The 23,578-nt window shown below is 36.0% G+C and overlaps 1 protein-coding gene across 4 annotated transcripts in view; it reads left to right on the top strand.

Moving 5' to 3' along the window:
- Positions 1-23,578, top strand: part of LOC126237311 (disks large 1 tumor suppressor protein) — a 963,837-nt gene that overhangs the window by 413,016 nt on the left and 527,243 nt on the right. For all 4 annotated transcript variants that reach the window (XR_007545059.1, XM_049947277.1, XM_049947275.1 and 1 more), the window contains 2 exons: positions 4,717-4,864; positions 16,480-16,579. Coding sequence is in view for 3 of the 4 variants with exons in the window: in XM_049947277.1 (XP_049803234.1) it covers positions 4,717-4,864; positions 16,480-16,579 (248 nt within the window). In the remaining variant the exon portion in view is untranslated. The remainder of the gene's footprint in view (positions 1-4,716; positions 4,865-16,479; positions 16,580-23,578) is intronic.

The following is a 23,578-nucleotide window of genomic DNA, read 5'->3' as shown; positions in this document are numbered from 1 at the left end:
GGAATCTAAAATTAGCGAGCAATGAGGACATGGACGGGGACTGTGGGTAGGTGGCGTTAGGTGGGAAAGTGAGTAACACTTTCGAGAAACAGTGTCCGGATGACGCAGTGGGTAGCACAGTTGCCTAATAACCAGGAGATCCCCGGTTCAAGCCCCGATGCGGCACACATTTTCACTCGCCGCCGCTGATTCCGCATGTATTCCCGATTAGGTTGATGTCATCAGTTCCTACCCTTTCATTTTCTTTCTCCCTCCCCCCTCCCTGCACTTTCAATTGCATTAGCTGCACATTTTAAATTTAACCGTCATCGCTAACGTTAATAAGAAGTTTAATGGGTGTATTGTTTCCAGCAAAAACCAATAAATGTAAATACAATGATGACATGTAAAGTGTTTACAAAGGAAAGTATTACATTTTTACCTCTCACAGAAATATTTACAGTAACTAAAAATGAAAAATAGAGTTTTTTACTTGTGCGTCGTTAAAAATAACAACAGATAAAAATGAAGTTGAATTTACAATATAGCAAGCTAATATTTGTGTAACTAAAACTGAATTCAGCGCTAGGGAAAAAGGATATTAAGTTTTGTCATTTAATGCTAACTTGGCATTCTGTGTCATATGTTTCTTCGTTTCAAGTATTTCCAATACAGTTATCTTCTTGCTTTTCTTAGCAGTTCATAAAACTGCATGCTCTACATCATATGGGTGGTGGTCTGTTAAAAGATGTTCGGCAACAGTTGATCTCCCTTTCTTATTCTTCTGCTTTCCTTATGTTCGTATAAACTAATTGCCACAGCTGTGCTGATTGCGATCTTTTACTTATTTTTTAGTTGCTGTTTTAAAAAATGACGTGCATCCTAGAATATGCGGCAGCACGTGTTTCATAATTAAAATTGTCTTCTTATTGTACTCGTATATACTGTTTACGGCATAGGACCGAAACAAATTGCGATCTCGGGAATATATTACAGTAGTGGAGACAGTGCCGTCAGAAGTCGCTAGACCGCCGGGCGATCGGAAACTCGAGATTTCCCGAGCTGTGCCATAAATTACTCGATCAGTTCAAGTCGTGTTCAAGAACAGCACTAGTTACGTCAACCGCACGTTCCCATTTGACTGCACATGCGCAGCCAAACCTGTTATGCCTACCTGATCTTATGCAGCGGCATTTGCCGCCAAATGCTAATGTCCGAGCATCCAGCCACGTTCCATTCCCAGTAATGCCGTCAAGCACTATTTAGTTTGTTTTCTTCAAAAGTTGCCAAATACTTTACGAACTGTGGAACCATCGATCTGCCTGCGGAGCTCCTTGTATCTCCGGGATTGCTCCGCCCACGATTCCGCCCGGAAACTATAACTCCGGCCATCTAGTGTCTGTGGGTGGGTTTTGAGAGCCGCCGTGACGTCTGTGATGTATCGCGTAACGGTCAGCGCGGAGAGAAATGGAATCAGACGCGCCATTTTGGCCTGCCCCTGCCATCATCATTTATCCACGGCCGCTGCTTCTCGTTCTCGCTCTGTATCTCTCGTTTTTCCCGACGCCCGCCAGCCTGACGGCTCTCATGCACCCCAGCAATAGCAGCCGCCGCAGGCACGGTTTCCCGGCATTGCCTCTTTGTTTACTCAAAGCGACACGCCCCGTCTCTCTGTGCCGGTTTTCGTTATTGCCGAGGATATGATGGGACATTTGCAGTGCTGAAGAACGCAGACATTTCTTGGCCCTATATGTGGAGTTTATAACAAAGAATTATGGCCGACCTATTACGTTTCACAATGCACGAACTTGAAATGGTAAAAAACGTAGTGAAAACATTTTGTTTTTAACAAAAATAAAGTTTAGTTCTCCACATGGAGCTTCAGAATAATGGTGATAGATAATCGAAAAGACAATTTGACAAACATTAACCCTAGCAATAACAACGCATTTTGCTTAACGAGCATTACCAAAGAGATCGAGGTAGGGGGGGGGGGGGGGCTTTATGCCCACTCAAAGCATTCGTTAATGGTTGTTGACTTATATTACGAACATACTTTTTAAAGAGGTACTACTGTGTTAGTGGGGTCCTGAACATGAAAATATCTTTTAGCACATTCTTAGCAACATCAACACGTTCAGTAATGTGTGCTAACAAGGGGAGGGTATTTTAAGCCCAGCCTAAAAAAATGAAAAATGCAAATTTTATTGAGTAGTTGATTTTTACTCACAAAATACTTTTTAAAGGGATATGTGTAAAAAGTAAGGTCCTGAACATGATGGCATTGAATATGATGGTCATTGGAGAAAATAATATCTACTACTGAGACTTAATTTTTTGGGGTTAAGTTTAACTGAAAAAAATAAAATATTTATGGAATCAGGTAGAAGAAAATATTAGAAATAATAAATATCTTTTCCAAAATTTTAAAATATTAAATAACCGGCTGGATCACAATATTTCAAAAGATGTCCACAAGGTACCCCCCCCTCCCCCTTTGGCACTGAAAGGGTTGAGATAGGAAATGCAATACTAATGCAATTAAATGAATATTGCTACTTAGGAAGTACATTAACAGATGACAACACGAATATAATAGGTGTCAAAAGATCATTTGCGATGACTACACAGACTTTCAGGAATTGAAGTAATGTATTAATAAGCAAGCATTTTAATGTAGAAACAAGAAAGAAAATCATAAAAACATTTATTTGGAGCATTGCTGTGAAGGATTTACTCTGGGGAAACAAGAAAAGAAAAGTTAGAAGCAGTAGAGATGTGGATATAGAGAAGGGCCACAAAACATCCTGAACTGATAGAAAATCTAACGAACAAATGTTAAAATAAATTAGACAGAAGGATCTTGATTAACATGATACAGATGAGGAATGCTAAAATAATTGGCCACATAATTTGACAAAACAGCTTCACAAAAACAACTTAGAAGAAAAAATACTGAGGGAAAAATCTAAATGCAGACCCAGAACATTGATAATACAAAGTGTTCTTAGTGGAACAAACTGGTACAACTACAACCAAATGGCACAGATGGTGAGGGACAGAGAAGGATGGCTACATCAACAAGGCATTGCCTTAAGTGCCTGATGATGAAATATAGCTCTGTTGACCGCAGTGCGTTTGGTTCTAGTGAGATTACAATGATTGTTTTTTATTTGTACAGCAAATCAGTTTGCTTCAAATACTGCATGTATGTGTGTACAGCGCGGGTAACATCTTAAGTCCAAGAATATTCCTTCCTTCAAAATCATTTTTTGAGATTAAGAAATAGAAAAATGTCACTTGATGTGGAATCTAGGGATGGGTGAGGAATATTTCAAACCACAGGTTATTCCCTTTTGCCATTTCAGCAATAGTGTAACACCACTTTCGTTTCTTTCTGCTTTGGATCCTTTCTACTCTAACTCAATATTCAAACAGCCCAAAAATCTTTGCAGTACAAGAAGCAGCTGCAGTATTAGCCTTTTTAAAATACTTCATCATGATATCCCTTCGTAAGTGCTGACTTCCACTCCCCTCTAAAAATAATTTTCCATTCCTCTTTCTCTGACAGAATGGTTTCCTTTTGTTTGACACTCACGTTAACAGTAAATTTTGTCGTGTCTCACAGTAACAGTGTTGTGTCTCATTAGGATTTCTGCGCATACTTGAAGTGCTGAACAACTGCAGATCAATCAGTAATTATTATGTAGCTGATTATTCTATCACTCATTGGTAGAAGAATGAATTGTGAGTGTAAATCATATTGTGTTTTTCATTTATAAAACATATAACTAGTCTTTCAGTGTTTCCTATTTCCTCTTCCAATGATGTTGCTAAGGATGCCAGTGAAGAATATTATGAAATGACTCAGTCGCCAATTTTTTTAGAGTCCTCTTTTCAAGACGAGTTACATTTTGTAAGAATTCTACCAATGAATTTTACAGTAGCTACTAAATTAATTGTGCCGTATCTGAAGTTTTGCAAGCTTTAATTCACAAATATGTAACTAGTTCACTGATTCCTATCGTTTACAGTGTTTTGTTTATTTAAGGAGTGGGACCTATAATATTTTTTTAGCTGTTCATGTCTATTTCAAAATGTTTCTTTGTAATGAGGTTCAGGTGAATGTCTCGAAGTCTTGCTGTATTTCACAATTGTTTGTGCTGATGCTGGTCATTCACTTTTGAGAAGGAAAGCAACAATCTACGTTTCTTGGAGGACTGATATTTATATTTATTGTGTCTAGGACGCTGATTTATGCTGCATATTTTTTATTGTGAAACTGGATTTATTCATCTCATTACCTACAGTTTTCAAATCATTTGATTTGCTGTACAGGAGACATTTCAAGATTTACAATTAAAATATTTTTATGAGAAATACAGAAGTTTTACAGTATTTCATATACATTACTATTATATAGTTAGAAATGCTCTCTAAAGTTTTCTGTAAAAGAAATTAAAGCAAAGTATGTAATCCTCTTTTTCAGTAGTATAAAAAAGTATGTTACTTATATGTAGTAACTGAGCTTTGGACTGCATTATCGTTATACTATTATTTTATTTTAGGGTCATAATTTGCACCTGTAAATTATTCACCGCAAATATTGCTTTGGATGCAATAACACATTCATTTTCTAAAAACTTTTAGTGGAATTTTTATTTTACATTAGTCATTTGTATTTACCTTCTTTCTAAGAGCTTTTGACTAACCTGGTGCATGAATATTATATTTCAGCATGGTGAAAAAAATCTAGAAAATGTCACCCACGAAGAGGCTGTCGCAACTCTGAAGGCCACACAAGACAGAGTGGTGCTGCTCGTGGCGAAACCAGAAAATGCGTACCTGCCGCCCCCACCTGATGTGTCCAATACACCTCCACCACGTAAGCTTATGTTGTATTCTTTGTTTTTGGAACAGTAGAGTGTTTCTTTACCTTAAGTATAAAACCACATCCTACACAGTCAAGTTAAAATTCGCAACGTTTTAGGTAATGTAAAAATCTAATGAAATGTAAGAAAGTATGGGAGTGCAATCCTAACAACAGAACAAAACTTTTTGCTGTATGTGTATATTAGGCATGCTGTTTTACATTATACATCCGCAGATAGACTATAGAGTCACCTACAACTCATACCAAAAACTTTAAAATCATCTTCATTCCATGGTATAGTGCCAGTGGAAAATAATACTTAAATGTAAAACAAACTACATGTCTAAATGCTGTAAATAATTATTGTTTTGGTTTTAGAGAATGAGGCTGTATCCACATTTAGTATCAACATTTTTATAATCAAACAATAGAATTCATTTTGTGTAAACATTGACTGTTATATCTCAAATACCAAATCCTGAAGTTACTTAACTAGACACCACAGATATATATAACTAATTTCATTGATATATGTTTTACAGTTATTAAGTAATGCATTTGACACATTTTCTCATATAATTAGAAATAATATTCATTTGAAGTGCTATAGTGTAAATTTGAAAAAGTATGCAAAAAGAAACATCCAACTCATGTTCACCTTGTACGCTTCCTTACACCTCATGCAGATTCAGTAGTGTTCATTCTTCTTAAAGTTGCTAGAGGCACTCAGTAACATTCAGTTGCACAATGAGCTGCATGTTTTTCAGTGCTAGTGTCATTTGCCTCATCGAAAACTTATTTAGAAGCAGGCTTACAGAAGAGAATAACTGTGAAATCTGACATCTCACATAAGTCGTGATGTGTCAAATTTAATTTATTAGAAAACTTGTGTAATAAGCAACAATGATGTATTACACATCAAGAAGTGTGTATTAGAATTAAAAAAGGAAACACAGGAAAATGGGGCTGAGATAGCATTTTTTGTATAGTAAGTAAAAGAACCTGGCCCACATGGCTTCAGGCCGGAGTTTCAATGAATAAGTTGTGGGAAAATTTTTGATTTTCTTTTTGATCCTACTACTTTGTGCTGTTGTGGCAGTTATTTTTCAGACTGGTTATAGTTATTTTGGGTATGTGTGAAAGAACTGAAATTAGTTGCCCATGTAACTACTGTTTCTTTAAATGTTTCACATGGACAATAGTAAGTTTCCTTCTATAAGGCAACAGAATGATCCTTCCTCCATCTGTATTCAAATTAATTTAGTCTTCTGTCACTAAAGACTTCATGGCTGATAAGCTGCTTCCTTCCTGCTGTATATTCTTTTGGTTAGTTCTGCTCATTGTCATTGAACTGTTGCATTGTAAACAGAGACTCAAGAAGCAATTGAATTCTCAATACAACATGTAGCTGGGGTTATAGTTGCAGGAAGAGAAAATGTAATTTCCACTATGTTGCATGTGACAGTGTGTCCATATTATATCAATATAACTAGCCCCAATACATTTATGATCGTTAAATGTAAAAATCAAGATTAACTGTGTTGATTTCTATATGTTAGCTAATTTCATGTTGCTTCACTCTTTTTGAAATGTAAGTTATTAGAATAATAAAATAAGGGAGCATTTTCATGATATATGCCCTGCTGAAATATGTATAGCATTTTCAGCTGTCATAAACACATAAATCAAAGATTACTTTAAATGTCACTAAATTTGTTTTTAATTTGTGTATAGCTTTGTGGGAACAGGTAGGATGGATGAACTAGTAGTGTGGAGAATTGTATAGCAATTAATATGTGTTCTCATACCTAGGGTCCTGATGCTACCAGTTGGGTGAAACCCATGTGAACTTGTAACATAAACTCACTCTCAACCTTGTAGAATGACAATGTTATGGTGCTGACAGTACCACTATAAGGATCCATATTGATAAATTCCAACCTTTTTTTGTTTATGCTTATCCATAAGTCCACTCAGGCTTAGCTTATTATTTTATAATAGCAGTGAAGCAATTGGTATGTAGAGATGCTTAATTGAGCTCATTTGTTGTACACTGAACAGAATGTTGCTCTCTCTCTCTCTCTCTCTCTCTCTCTCTCTCTGTGTGTGTGTGTGTGTGTGTGTGTGTGTGTGTGTGTGTGTGTGTGTGTGTGTGTGTGTGTGTGATTTATGAAGACAAATCATGTCATTGAAATATTTACTCGTAAAATTATCCATCCAAAAGGGAAATGTAAAAATTGATTCAGTCATTGCGAAAATGCTCCAGCATAGTGATCCAAACTTTTACAGGAGACTGAGTAATAGTTATCTATGTGATGCCCTAATTGTACCCTCAAGTGAAGATTTGGCTGGAAGTGTGGAACTTGTCTGTGAACGAGGAGCTACAGTAGGCACTAAGTACCTGTGTCAAGTTTGCATGGTGGTTTTTAAATAGCTTGTGAAGTAAAGTAAAAGTAAAGTAAGTCAGTAAAGTGTTTAAAACTATAAATTGACCAGTTATGTGAATCACATTAGTTGGGTCTTGTAAATAGTGTGAATGTTTAGAAATGCTGATTACTTACATTATGAAAATATAAAGGAGCCAAATTTTGAATGCCTAAGCCAGAAACTACATCAGCAAAATATTTTTTACATTCTTGCAGTTTTCCCACTGTTGTAGTAATTCGTAATATAAGGTGTTCTTGTCATAATGAGGGTCTCCTACTTACTATAGATAGGAAGTGTGAGTCCACATTATTATTATTATTATTATTATTATTATCGTTAATTCCCCATTAAGGAGAGTGTTAAAACACAATCAATATGCACAATGACAATATGGTACATAAATTGGTACATTTCAAATTCATGGCACTTTTTTCTGTCTCTTTCTTTTCTCTTCCCAAAAACCTCTCATAAATTCACTGTGTTCTTCTTCCTCTCTTCTGTCCACTTCTTTCCTGATTTCTTCTCTTTTGGCGTTTCTTCGAATTTCTGTTTGTTGATTTTTTCTCTGTATTTTCCTCTGTTTGATATTTCTTCTGTGGAGATGTTTAGATTTTTGAGGTCTTCCATGGTTTCCTTTACCCAGTTAGTTTTCACCTTATTCGTCACCACTATGTTAAAAATCTTCTTGGTCAGCCTATTTCCATTCATCCTATGAATGTGCCCATAGAATTTTGCCCTTCTTTTTCTGATATTGTCTGTAATTGTCTCTGCCTGTTTGTACAATTCCTTTGTTGGTCTCTTTATCCAGATCCCCTGTCTCTGAACTGGCCCATAGATCTTTCTTAGAATTTTCCTCTCTTGCTTTTCCTTGATTTTAGTTCTTCCTCTGATTACTGTTGTTTCTGAGGCATACAAGGCCTCAGGTAAGACTACTGTTTTGTAATGTCTTAATTTGGCATTGACGGAAATATTTCTTTTATTGTAATGGTTCCATGTAAGTCTGTATGCTTTTTGTAGTTTTGTAACCCTTTCTTCATTGGCTGTTGAATTCAGTCCTGTTTTCTGTATAATCTCTCTCCCAGGTATTTGAAACTTTCTACTTGTGTTATCTTTCCGTACTTTGTTATCAATGGGCTTCTGTCTGTAGATTTTGTGTCCACGTACTGGGTTTTTTCATATGATATTGTGGTCCTGTTCTGGCTGCGATTTCATGCAATATCTCTAGGGCTTCTCTGGCTTCTTTTCTGTAATTTGTGATGATGGCTATATCGTCGGCAAAGGCCAGACATTTTATGTTGACGGTTCTATTTTTCTCTCTCCCCCATCTTTACCCCATTGACTCCTTTGTCACACGACCTGATTATTTTCTATAAAACAGCGTTAAATAAAATGGGTGACAGGCCATCTCCCTGTCTCACTCCTGTCTTGATTTCGAAAGATTCTGAGATCTCGCCCATGAACTTCACTTTTGACTTTGTATTTGTGAGTCCACATTACTTTCTTAAAGTAATGAACTTTGGATGCTTCTCAGTTGTTGCTAGCAAGGATCTAGAAAAATTATTTGTCGATTCAAAGGGTGCTGCGCTCTGGAACATCATTTTAGTTACTGCTGTTTTCATCTTGGGGCTCTTTGCTACAATGGCGTTTTCTTATTTAAATGCCTCTGAGACTTCATTGCAGTGTCATTTTATTGTGATACGTACATTCAGGCTTTCACATGTACACTGTGTCCTACCACTGCAGAAAGGATTTACGTATCTGTTCTACTCTCATCATATTTCCCTTGGACAGTTTGCATATCAATGAAACACCCAAGACTAAAAACATTATGAGATAGCATTGGCTCTCTGATTCATCTAATCTTACACTTCATTTGAGAAGTTACATTTTAATAAAAAGTTGTTTATTAATGGTTCTGTTAACATTTGCATTTATTGTGCTTATAATTATATGCATATCCAGAGATGCCACTTTGTAGCACCACAATATAAAATTAATTGTTGCACTACTGCCTCTTGGGGACTCTTAACTTTGAAAGCTAAACACTTAATATATAGTTTCTTCCCATTATGTAACCATTACCACATTTTCAACTTCATGGCTAACTGCTCCACCACAGTGATTTGCACAACAAACCATTGTCATTTTAGCTGCAAGCAGGAAGACCACTGGGGCATTTGTTGATTTGATTTTAAAAATTAACGTTTACAAACAAACTCTATAAGGCTCGAACTCTGAATATATGGGAATAACTGGTAACCTGTAGGATCACATGTTGCTCTTTGCTCCAAGTATTTTGGGTGACAATGTGAGAATTGTTCCAGCGTTGCAGAAAATTACCACACTACTGGGAAAGCTCCGATTAATGATACACTGTTATGTAATATACATAGTAGCACTAGGAAGGTGCTCGGTGCATCCACAAATAATAGTTTCATATATGTTATATCAGTGCACCACACTTGTTTATGCAGGACAGAACCTAGATAAACAAATTGCATTCCCAGGATGCTACTTGCCATTAGCTGTCAGATCATAAGGGTGATCCTTGGTTTGGTTTTTCCTCTCACCAATTGTGGTTGACTACTTGGAAGAATGTGTATTCCGAGGGATAGATAGTATATAGAAAAATAAGCTTTTATTTCATTTGATCCATAGAGAGGAGATCCTTCATACTTTTTTTATATCCAGAAATCAAAATTCTTCTGCCCAAAATAGGCTGCTTTCAGAATTTCTGTACTCTCTACTACAATTCATCGAGGGAACATTTACTGGGTCAATTAGGACAGGTCAGAAGGTGTCCCATATTGTGATGTTTGCTATGATCACATATATTGTGATATTCCTGTATAAGGCCCCACAGGATGAGGTTGCCTTCAGTGGTGCTACACCCATTCTGATGCAGTTGAAGTTCTTCCAAATCTTCCATCTGAAGTTCTCACTGCTGGATGTTTCCTGCAGTGGAGGAGGCCTGATAAGGTCTTTGTTCAATAATCTTGCATGGGATTTAAGTTTTCCAGGTGTGATCTTAATTCAAAGTACGCTTAAGCTTCCTAGGGTGCTTGTGACCAATACTTTGTGAGTTAGTGATCTGTGTAGTTTGTATAGTTTATCGAGCTACATAGGTACCATACAGCTGGTTATTAGTTGGTGTGTTTCATTTGAGCTGCCCATTTGGTTCAGCTACCCAGCTGCTATTAGCCCAGTCCTCTTAATATATTATTTCTTGCTCAAACTTTATGATAGGTCTTCCCGCAGTGATGTTTGTACATCAGTGACTGGTACAGTAAAACAAGTCACCAAAAGAAAAATGTCAATATTACATATTTACAAAAATGAAAAAAATATGCTGATATTACTTCCACTAATCCTAAGTGATATGTTCTCGAAAATGTGGAATGGAATGGACAGATAGAAGGTAATATATGAATTAGAAAAATGTCCTCCAAATTAGTGTTACAATTTTCTGAAATAATTTAACATAATAGTGCAACAGTGTATTGCTTGGATTCTTGAAGATTATAAATCTTTATATTTCATAAATGAATAGATTTCAACAAAACAGCATGAAGAAATTTCAATAGTGGTCAGCAGCAGTGGTTTCTTGCTTATTCTGACATGTATGTTAAGAATTATCACTGAAACATCTTTGAAATGATTTCAATATGTGAAGCTACATGCATTTGATTACTTCATGTATATATTATTGTTTTGTTCCAATGGGATGTAATGAATGGCATTTAGGGAGGATACTGCAGATGTTTGACTTGGCTTTATGGCTTCAATGTAAATTTTTTATATTACTTCCATTTCTCATCTCTCCTTTCAGCTGGTGTTTCTTGATATTTCAAGGCAAATAACTTTTTGTCAGATGAGATGTTTCTCATAAATTTTGTAGAAGTAACATGAGTTCATCTACAGGTGTTTCTATGTAAGTATTTAATAGCAATTGCTTGACATGGCATTAGTAACCTCAGAAAATTTAAGTGATAATCTATTTAAACGAAGGTCATTATTTTATAAATGTTTCCTTGTCAACGAACAGATTATTGCCTTATGTCATATCGAACAGAAGAAAAAATAATCCATTTCTCAACATTGCCTTCAACTTTCATTGTTAGATTTGCCTCTGTTATTATCATGTTAGTTGTAACATCAGTAGATCGGTGTGTTTCATGTATGCTAAATACATATGTTCATATTTTTATATTGCTCTTTATAATTGTCTTCCTTTTGGTACTGAACCCAGCTTTTAGTTTTCGTGTTCATTCACTGCTACCAACAGTGTTGGGTAAGAAATGATGCCAAATTGTTGCTATCTTGGTCATTGTTGGAGTTATGTTTCAATGCCCATTGCTGCTTTAGACAAATATTTAAATGTTTGTGATCTTTCAAAAGTAAGAGATATATTATTAGAACAGCGTGCCAACCTCAAACAGACATAAAAATGTGTGGTCCATTATATTCATAGCATATGGTCTAACCTTTTTTCTTTTTACCCTTTATGTTTTTGTAATTGATAGATCCATAAAGACATACGAACCAATCCATTGAATATACGGCCTACCAAGAAGTTTTTCAATTGAAAATTTTTGAGAATTGCCATTCAAGTCAATATTGATATGGCACAAAAATTCTGAAATTTATTGGTTTGCATAATATCCAGTAGTAATGTAGTTTCATTTCAGGCTGTGTAATTCAAGGGCCGTTGCACAGTTGTGTATCTGCCTCAATAGTGTTGTTATGATCTGCCATGAAAAGGGATTAAATATATCTCCTTGGAATGGTTAACAATGTTTTATTTTGATGTCAAAAGGCGAAGACAGTAGGTAAATTTCTTTGTTTGATTTCTGTATTATTATCATCACCAGTGAAACCAGTCTACCACCAACAGTACTTACAAGTAGTCAGCATCGATTTATTCTATTTTTGACATGTCACACAACTTTCCTTATTTCTCTGTAGTGATTCATTGCTCCAATGCAGTTTTTTCTTCCATTGAAATGTTGAACTACACATTTATCATCCATTATTGTCTTGCTAATTAGAAAATTTAGGTGATAAGATTATCCACCAATAGATGGAAATGAATAGGTTTGATGTGCTAGGAATGAGGGCAAATAAATAGAGACATACAAATTAAATTGTTAGTGGCTGCCGTTAAGACAGTAGAATAAAGAAGCACATATACAGGATCAGATAAAAGCAATAAACACACTAGGAAACAAAAAACTGAAATTGAATGCTTTGAATATCTACCTATATATACCTGATAAAGGTGTAATGTAAAATTGTTTATAGAAATATCAATAGGCTAAATGGAGATTTACTTTTATGCATGACATTGTACCCCATAATATGCAGTACGGTCAGCATCAATGGTTAAGCTTAGATTAAGCCTGCACATGGCGTGGACATGACACACATCAGAAAGACTTCAAGGACAGAGAAACACTGACTGCCATTTAATCAAGTAAATACTAACCAATAATGATTGACTCTCTGCAGAGTATATGCTGCATCGATTTTACACAAAAAATTTAAATTGTGCTGAATTAGGGCCTAAACACAGATGTATGTAGAGTGCGTTTCCGATTTGAATCATTCTCATTATCTCAGATTCTCACAGAATCAGTATATAATTTAAACATGGTACTGTCAACTGAAGACTAAAGAAATCAAGTACAAAAATTCAGTGCATCAAAATAAAGCATCAGTTCTCTCTCTCTCTCTCTCTCTGTCTCTCTCTCTCTATGTGTGTGTGTGTATGTGTGATGCTTGATATGGTTCAGCAACTGTGCACTGATAACAGATGCAATAACCATTTCATCACTGGTTCTAAATTCAAGTGACCCATTTTTTGTGGTGGTGGTGGGGGGAGGGGGGGCAGCTGATAAATAACTCCTTTTTGAATGTTTGAGAGTATGTGCGGGTAGCACGATAGAATAGTGAGAGAAAATTGGGCATGATTTCAGAAGAGTCTTTTGAACATGCCATGAAGACTTTTGCTAGCCTTATCTTTTTGATAAATATTCACTTATAGAGATCCTCTTAAGAAACAATTATTCATAGCTTGGTTTCACAAGCTAAGGACCCTGAGAATCAGAGCAAGATTGAAACAGAAACTTTGATGTGAGTAGTGACTCTGAAGCTTCTAAAAAAACTTATTTTTGTCGAATGTTGGGAAGAGACAATAAAACAGAAGATGAAATGAAGGAAAGGAAAACATGTCAATCAACGCCCATGTATTGCCATGTTCACAAAGCTTGAAATGAAGTAATCATTTGTATTTTCAAAGACTTTCCAAAATTTTTGTCAGTTTATGATTTTATTCTCTGCTTTCATAAGTTAGGAGATGTTACCTTTCAGTTGTTAATTACTGGGTATGATTGATACTGTCTGTAACAGTCAATGTATTTTTTATTTATTACATTATTGAGATGTTCTGATTACTTCCAGCATCATATCAAACCTTAGAATTTGCAGTTGCAATGAAACCTAGGCCAAAGCATAGGATAGGTTTTATTGCAACTGACACTAAACTTTGTTTCATAAGCTCTAAGTTTGTATCTGATGACATCAGTAGCTGAAACATGTCAGTAACATAATAAATAAAAATATATTAAGTCCTCTATATAGTATTATTTGTCTGATAACTAACTCATTTCAGGAATTTATTTCTTTTGTTAATACATTATATTTTCTGTTGTAACAGTATTAAAGGTCTAGTACTATTTATTACAGTGAACTGAATTACACTGTAATATGTACTTTCCAATTATATGAGGACAAGGAATAGATTCTCATCCTGGCAGTGAAACATACTCTCTCTCTCTGTCTACGAAAAAAGTCAAAAGCACACAGATGTTTCGATGTAGTCCCCTTTTACGTCAGTGCACCACTTTGCCCATTATCTTTCCATCACAAGTGTAGTTGTGAGTTTTATAAAATATCCATGCACAGTTGCCAAATCCTTTTCACTGGATGCAAAATATTTTCCAGCCATGGATTTTCTTATATGTATAAGGGAAAGTGAGAGAGTGCCAAATGCAGTGAAGAGACTGGATTTCTAACAATTTGTACTACAGATCCCACAATTTCCTCATTACCAAAACACTTGTGTGGGTAGCTGCAATGTGCTGTTGAAAGAATTCCCCCCCCCCCCCCCTCTCTCTCTCTCACTCTCTCTCTCTCTCTCCAGCCAGACACGTTCTCACATAATTCTTTATCCGTGTGGTCCAGAAGACTTTCAGGAAAAACTGACTGACTTTTTAGGTGTAGGACTGACAGTATCCAGCCACTACTTTGATTGCTGTTTTGTTTCCAGCTTGAAGTAATGGATTGATACATCTCAGTCACGTAGTAAATCTGTGCACAAAAGTATTAGGATCCTTCTTGAGAGAGGTCAAAGCCTGAGGAGTGGATTAAAACCACACAAATGTATTTGGATTCTTCTTCAAAGAGTTCAAACAAAAGCTGACAAATTCATTTTCACATTCAGCAAATGTGGTATTTTCATATACAAAACTTTCTAGTAATTGATTCTTGATGTGAAATATTCCACAGTCTTTCTCTCTGATGCGTCTGTGACATGAACCTTTAATTGTCAGTTGTCCAATACCAGGTAGTGCATTTTCTCAATGTTTTCATCTTTTGTTGGACATTTGGTTTCAGATGTACACTTTTTAACTCTTGAAACCTAGGGAGTAGACACTTTATAAACCTTGAATGATGTTATATACATTTTCATTGGCAATAAGCACATGGTAATGCCCATATCTTGCTCTCACACTGGAATATGGTTTATGTACCATCTATATAGAACAGTTTCCCTGAATTAGCAATGGAGTTCTTTTCTGTTGCCCTTAAACAATGATATAAGTGAGGACAACCATTCCCAGTATAGTGAAGAAATTGTGCAGCTGATTGGAATATGTGTAAGAGGAAAATGATGTAGATTTCTGTTAAAATTTTGCGTTCTAAGAAACCATTGTCAGTGACACTAATTGTGATTTTCCACAAAGTGACAGTTCAGTATTTTATTGTCCCTAGTGCTCATCTGTATGTGCAATGAAAGAAAGTGAGTTGAATAGATACGTAATTTTTAAAAAATGGTTTTAAAAAAAAATTACTTTAACCATTTTGATTATTCAGTTGTTAATGATAAACTATTATCAATATATCTGACCATATTAAATAAATAAATAAATAAAATCAACAATTTAGGAAAAGATATATTGCTGCTTAATATAAAGATGACACATTAAGTTGCAGACAGGCACAATTAAAAGACACTTGCACATTAGCTTCTGGCCACAGCCTTCATCAGAAAAAGAGGAACATACACCATTCATTCACACAAGTCAGCACACGTCAAGCAGTCCGCAGCTCATGGTCTAGTGGCTAGCGTTGCTGCCTCTGGATCACGGGATCCCGGGTTAGATTCCCTGCTAGGTTGGGGATTTTCTCTGTCCGAGGACAGTGTTTGTGTTTTCCTCATCATTTAATTGTCATCATCATCATTCGTGACAGTGGCTAGATTGGACTGTGTAGAAAAAATTGAACTGTGTAGAAGTTGGACTGTGTAGAAGTTGGACTGTGTAGAAGATGGTCTGTGTAGAAATTGGGCTTGGTAAAAATTGGGACTTTGTACGGGCGCTGATGACCATGGAGTTGAACGCTCCACAGACCAAACGTCATCATCAGCACCTCAAGCACACATGATAAACAACTCCAGCAGCTGGCCCAAGCTGCAGGAGTTGGCCCTCGCGTGCTTGCTTGTGTGAATAAATGGTGTGTGTTGCTCTTTTCCTGATGAAGGCTGTGGCTGAAAGCTAATGTGTAAGAGTCCTTTAATTGTGCCTGTCTGCAACTTGACATATCATGTTTATGGTAAGTAGCAATCCATCTTTTTCCACATTGTTGGTATTCCTAACTGGCGTTTCCATTGTTGAAATAAATAAAATGCAACAAGACAGTTGCACTTGAGGTAGTGGTGGTGATGGCAAACATTATAGCTAGTGGTGGTGATGGCAGACATTATTACACAGGATGGTTTCAGTGCATTGAATTACTAAAAACTGGGAGAGCACATCTGTGTACTGTTCCACTCATAATTTTGACACACTCATTTGCAGTGCACTTTTTGAAAAGGAATGGGCTTCAGTAGTTTTTTGCTTAAACTTACTTTCTTGTTGCAGCTCCATCAGAATCACAGATGCCATATTCCGATTCTCTCAACACTCCAATGACACTGCAGGCATCGACGCCACGGGCTGTCAGTGAAGAAGACGTCTCTAGGTGAGTGATTATGTCCATAAATTTTGTAACAAACACTTGGTACAGTGCAAATGTTTTAACATTCTAAAGTAGCTGTTAAGTTGCTTTTGTGTTTTAAGAACGTAAAGGGACTTAACATTGTTAATTCTTGATTGATTGAAAATGTTTCTTGGCTGATTGACAAGATTTTAGGCATGCATGTGGGTGTCATTCACTTTTTATAGTACAGAAGAATCTAGGTGGGAGTAGGTGTAATCCGAAGTACTGAAAATCCAGATAACCCAGTAATATTCTACTCTATGCAAGTATTCTACTATGTACCACAGTGTACTAACCCTTTATTGTGGCTCTAAGAAGAAACACTTTCCTGTTACTTGAACTCTATAGTTATGTTTTTTTATTGAAATAGTGTGTAATGTTTTTTTTTTTTACAAGCGTTTGTGGCATTTGAGAGCTGCACAACTGCCTAGACTTCTTACTAACATCAGTTCGGCTGGAGTTGCTTCTGGCTGATGTTGTAGGTAAACCACTGATTTTTCCAGCACTGGAGGCATTATTTCTTCCCCTGAAATGCCACTTTCATTGCTGACTTTGTCATCACTGTCATTTCCTGTAGTACATTAGGCAGCAATACAAATTTTCTTTATTGGTCATGAAGCTGTAACCAGTATGACTATCATTCTGCAACCAGGCATCTATGTCACTATCGTCTACATCGGAATTGATAGTTTGGTGACTTTATCCCAAGAAGATGCAACTATAAAAGTCACTTCTTTAATATTTACGTATTTAAACACATAAATCACACCAGCTGCTCCCTTTTCTATAGTTAATTTACCCAGTAAATTAACTGAAGAAGAAGGAGTAGCTGGTGTGATTTAGTACTGTGTACACGTTTGATGTTCATCAGTGCATCTTGATCCATCAGTTGTAGAAGAGCTGTTACTTTAGGACAGAAGAACTTCACTCTGATTTCACGACTGATGAGCTGCTCCACTCTTGGATGTGACAGTGCATTGTCAGTAAACAATATGGCCTTTGGTAGAAGACTCTCTTCCTCCAAATATCTTCTTACACTTGTCACAAAATCATCATGAAACCAGTTTTTAAAAATACCACTGTCCATATATGCATTATTTTTTGATTTGTAGACAAGTGGCAAACAGAACCCATTAGCATGTTTCGCTGCATGTATTACTTTTTCTTTCAACAGGAGAGGGACTTTGTGTCTTATGAATGCATTGCTACAAACCATAATTGTAATTTGATTCTTACAAGTCTTATAACACCTAGCTGAGAAATCTAATTTGAAAGTCAGCATATTACTGGGTAACGTCCAGTAAATAAGTACAAATTTATCTGTGTTATAAATCTGTTTTTGAAGTTTTCTGCAGCTGCTGTAGCTCCCAAAAAACTTTCAACTTACAATGAAAGCTGGCATATGCCATGTGAGCTTCCATCTTTACAGTCAGGCTGGCTGTGAAGTTAGGATCATCATCTGATAGCTTGCTGTTCAAGTTTAGTGCCTCTTCATGCTACATTAGACTGGACCTCTTGTGTCATTAAACCAAGTGAATAATGCTTCATCCATTTTTTCATTTCTTGCTTTTTTTATTGTATGGTAGTACTGCAAACTGTCTTTAGGCATCATTTTGAAGCAGAAGTTTTCAATTTCTTTTTGGTGGTTCTTCAAGCCTGACATAATTGATGTTACTTACTTTCTTTTGCAACTTTATGAAAGTCTAATTAAAACCAAGCATGTTTTGCTTCATTCTAAAGGATATTCAGTGGACACTGTAACAGTATAGTCTTTTTCTCTTAAAATTTTGCGTGCTAAGATAATGAAAAGTTCACTTGAATTTACTACCATAAACATTATTAATTCTTACTGTTGCTCACAGTTTTTTTGTTGTTTAAGTAATTCTTCCTGTTCTTTCATGTACATGTGTTGGATTTTATGGCACAGCACTTTCACTAACACCAAACATATGCGTTATACAACTTGTATATCTGCAACTCCAGAAGAAAGAGGCCAAAAAACAAAGAAGAAAACAATTCGTGTAACTGCACCATACTCTGCAGCCTCGTTTCTCAGCAGTTATTCTTTGTTTGTTCCATTTAGTGCTTCCAACTTTTTGTCTATTGAAACAACCATTATCTTTTACTTGAAAGTCATTTTACTCACGCACACTGCAAACGTGGAAACAAAAGACCAATACTGGTACACATCTTAACTCTATGAGGAGCAGATACTCTCTGACTGTAGTAACAGTAGCTGGAAATGAGGGGCTCTTGATTTCTGTGGTGCCTACGGTGCCACATGTACTGCACATTTTTGTGTTAAAAAAAGGGAAAGGAAACAAAATGCTAATGTGGATAAATCAGAAATCTGGGTTAATGAGGACCACATAAGTGACTTTCTCGTGTAATAGATGATGTAGACATTTTGAGTATAGACTCTCCGGCCATCTTATGAATGATTTGGAAACTGTCACTGTAGCTACAGCTCTGGATATATCAGTATGGCAATGAACAACCTGTAGCTCTGTACCTGAACCCAAAATTTCATTGATTACGCAGTACACTGAAAAATTTTGTTGAAATATGTATTTTTAACAAGCACTCATAACATATTAGTTGCAGTCACATTCACCTTAGTAACCACTGGAATTAATAAACGAGAAGATTTATAAAATAGGGAGATGATGAACTGCCTGCTCACTGCATGACACAGTGTCAGCTCTCATCTTTATACAATTTTGAAGGACCTCAAATTTGATGTTTTAGTTGTGTAAATGCTGTTTCATTTCTTTATAAGCAAGGAAGATGTAGAGAATGTTGTCTCCATTAGAAGTTCTGTCAAATGTTATGGTAGTTGCTGGACGAATAAGTACACATTTGACATTTCTTCTCTTTGTCATTAGGCAGTGATACTTAAAGATATATGCGATGACCTGGAGTATGAGTTAGACAAAGATAGCACATTTGTTTGCAAAAATGAAAATTATGTTTGTGCAAGATGTAATAAGGAGTAAACCTTGAAACTCTAAATCCAGGAAAAGATCCTTTCCATCAGTATTTACTCACATTCATGTATTTGATACAGTATGAATAAGTTTGTCATTTAAGAAGACTGATAATGATTAGAATTTAACACCTTCCTCCCTAACTTCAAGGCCATTAGAGATAGATAAATCCTGTGAAAACCAATGAGTTTTGTCTGTGACAAATTATATGATTGCAATGGAATACAAATGAAATTGTAGTTAATACTAACAGAAAAATTACCTATCATCCTATTTTTATATCAAAATAATATCTGAATGCAGATGTCCGATAAGGGTGTAGTACTAAAGGGATAGAAGTTCGGATGAAATATGAAGTGATAAGAAATATGAGGGTTCTGTTTTGTTTATTTATAATTTGAAACTCACACAGCCAAAGATTTAGATAGCTTAATAGTTGTCAAAATATTAAAAATATGCAACGTAAATTTGTTTTAGAGGACACAGTTTATGATTTTTTCTTAGCATTTTGTGTTCAGGAAGGATAAAGCCAAAGATGTAAGGCAGCTCTTTAACCAAACTAAAATTACTCAGAATCTTGTGTCACAGCGATCTTTTGGTTAATAGGAAGACCTGAAGCAATCACAGGGAAGATTAAGACTTCATGATACTTTTGGACTGAGATAAATGTTTACATAATGATCAACATATGATGATTGTAAATCATTTGTATGGGTGAATGTAAATCATTTGTATTGGTGAATGTTCACAGTTGCAGTTTTTGTCTCCACTGCTATTAGTTTACTCAGTTGTTGAGAAGCTGTACCATTATTCATCATGGAAAACCAAAACTGATGAATATGCAGCACAAATGAAAATTTATGTAATCTTTATTTTGAATGAACTGATTTATCCATTAGTGCCCAAATCATTTTTTGCTAATTTTTTATGTTTTTTACCTTTATCTTGTTTGTTATACTCTAAAAGAAGCACTGAACATGAAAAAGTAATTTTTATTTTCTGGTGTAATATTCTCTATCTTATAACAACGAAAATCAGTCTTTCCTTCTCATCCAGTCCGGTAAGTCCACCCTGACCAGGGGTTCTGAGTGACTTTTTTGAACTGTTCCCCTTTCCCTAAACCACTCCAGTCCCTTTCCTTTGCCCCTCTTCCTACCCCTTCAACTCTCTGCTAGAAGAAGGAGCCACTGGCTCTGAAAGCTTGTAAAAGTTAAACCCTTTTGTGTGTGTGCTCCCCTGGTGCTGCTTGGTGAGTAGTTTTTTTGCTCTATCGTATAGATAACTCTAACCACTACTGGAAGCAAAACATAGTTCACACATTTTTGTACTGAAAGAAACAAATGAAACATGAGTAGAAATCACAAATGAAAAACAAAGACAACAACAGCAAATTACTCGGTATGATAAGCAGCAAAACATTGAACACAGTCCCAAGTTACATTTCTTGCAATGGGTAGGTGTTGATGTCTTACAGTTTATACCAACACATTGTCTTTTTTTTCTTTTTAGTTCCTGTATTTTCACAATTAGATGGTTCGTTCCATCAAACCAGTGCTCATCTACTATAGTACTGGAGTGTTGGGATTACGTCCTTTCAGTGCTGTTGCATACCTCCTCATGTATACCAGTACAATTTCTCCATGAAAATATACATGAGAAATTGTATTACATGAGAAATTGTATTTTCAATTTTGCAGTAGAATATGCAGGCATTGTGTACAGTGACACCCAGTAAGCAGCTGAAAAGAGCCTATTACCATTTCCTGTTACGGATATTTATCCTATACTGATTCAACTTTTGAGTAATTCGATCAGTTCCACCCACGTGCTTGTTGTGTTCTGCCGGGATGGAGGGAGTCTTCATGCCCTTGATGCAGATACAGATCAGTATCCTTCTGTAGGCAAATGGATACTACCTCTTCCATCTTCCTCTATTTCCTTCTTCTTTCCACAGGGGCAATTTTTGGGGGCTGTGATTTTTGCTCACAGTTACTGTGTCCCCAAAATAATACAAAATTACAACAGCATAGGCATAATCCCATAACACATAGTAATTATTAAAATGCTTTCATTAGTGCTTAGTGTTAATTTTGTGGTGGATACAGGTAGGAATACTCAGTGCGGAATAACAAAGGCAGTTAGTGTACATAGTAGTCACTTTATTAGTTGCATTCCAATTCAAAGAAAAACCTGTGCTCACACAGCTGTTTTTCAGAGTGACCTGACGGAGCAACCACATTTTTATGTAATGATGAAAATGTACCATGTGTCCCTTTGATACAATTAATGTTGCATAAATTTAAATAAATAACATGATTGTTGATAATTATTACACAGTTTGATGAAAGTCGGACTATTGAAAAAAATCCTTAAATTCAATTTTTTCCAGTAGTGGATTGTTTCTCACAACTATTGACACATGAATGAGAGAACAGATGTTCAACCACCATTAAATAAGAATAACAAGAGTATAGAAATTCATTGTTGTCCAAAATAATCAGCAGAAGTCCAGTCCTGTCACATGTATCATTAATGTAACACTTGGCACTAATAGCTTTTACAAAAGTGCTAATAGTTTTTACAAATGCTTTGAGTTATAGAAAATACAATTACATTGCTCTTGCACAGCTGCTCATCAGCTATCCTGGTGTACAGTGTGAAGCATCTGATGTAAGTTACAGGAAAAAAAAAGACATCATGTATATAAGAGGAATACGCCGCCACATGGAAGGATGAAAGAAATGAGTAAAACAGAATGTAGATGTAAAAAGGTAGCAAGGTAAGAGCAAACACAGTGATCACGATATAAAGAGAACTGGAAATAGTGTCTCAATCACATCCTTAATAAAGTAATTTAAAGTGAAAAGTGATGAATTGGCGTATATTTTCTTTCACATGAAGAGTAACTGAATTACCTTGTATAAAGAAGGAAGAGAAATAAGAATAGGACTGTCAATTTGTAATCATCGTATTTATAACATTTTTCAGAGATGTTTTCATGCTTGATAAATTGCCATTTTAATCCTCTTTCTGCTCATTATTATTCCTTCACCATTTGCTCACTCATTTCTCCCATTCCTTAGCTATACATATGTATGCCACAGTCAATTCACGAAATTAAAATGATGTGTGCACTGATGCTACTTTCCATACAGTTACAAAGATAGTTGATGGACCTCAGGTGCATTTCCACTTGGGCTGTTCAACTGGATTAAATGCTTTGTCTTACACTTGTGATCAGTTTCAACTCTGTAACATAACAGCAACAACCAAGAGAGACCACTAATCAATACCATAAAAAATCTGTGCAGGTGCACCATAGGTAATGTAGATACACGTAGGTGCAGACACAATTACTAATAGTGGCTGTGAAAACATACCTACAACAAGTACATGTCTAAAACAACATTCCAGTGTACGTTCAAACATGGCATTTGCATCCAAAGGTGGGATACAGATTACAATGTAACACTGCAAACTGCTTAGTGATTATTATTTCAACAGTAAGTACAAATGGTATAAAACTTAATGATCACCACTAATGGTGGGGAAACAAATGGACAAATGTGTCCTTTGAAACCACATACACTGTTGAGCCAAAACTGTAAGACCAACAACTAAATAATGTGTTGATCTACCTTTGGAACATAATGCAGCAGTGATTCTGCATGGCATGGATCTGCCAATTATTGTTAGGTTTCTGGAAGTATGTGGCACAAGATGTTTACCTTCAGGTCATGCAGTTCCTATAAATTATGAGCTGGTGGTTTGTGGTGCAGAGCTGGCAGCTGATAATGACCCACATGTGTTTCATCAGGTTAAGGCATCAGCATGAGTTCTTTATCGTGCTCATCAGACCACTATAGTCAGATTGTGGCCTTCCTGATGGAAGATGTCGTCACCTACCACAGGTCCCATGAAGCCCAGCTGAATGTCCTGAATAGATTAGATTACACTCAGTTTTCATTCCATAGACACAAAAATGAGATGATTC

Source organism: Schistocerca nitens, chromosome 2, assembly GCF_023898315.1.
Source record: "Schistocerca nitens isolate TAMUIC-IGC-003100 chromosome 2, iqSchNite1.1, whole genome shotgun sequence".
Taxonomy (NCBI): Eukaryota; Metazoa; Arthropoda; class Insecta; order Orthoptera; family Acrididae; genus Schistocerca; species Schistocerca nitens.
Note: the sequence above shows the minus strand (reverse complement) of the source record. Positions and strands in the feature narration are given on the sequence as shown.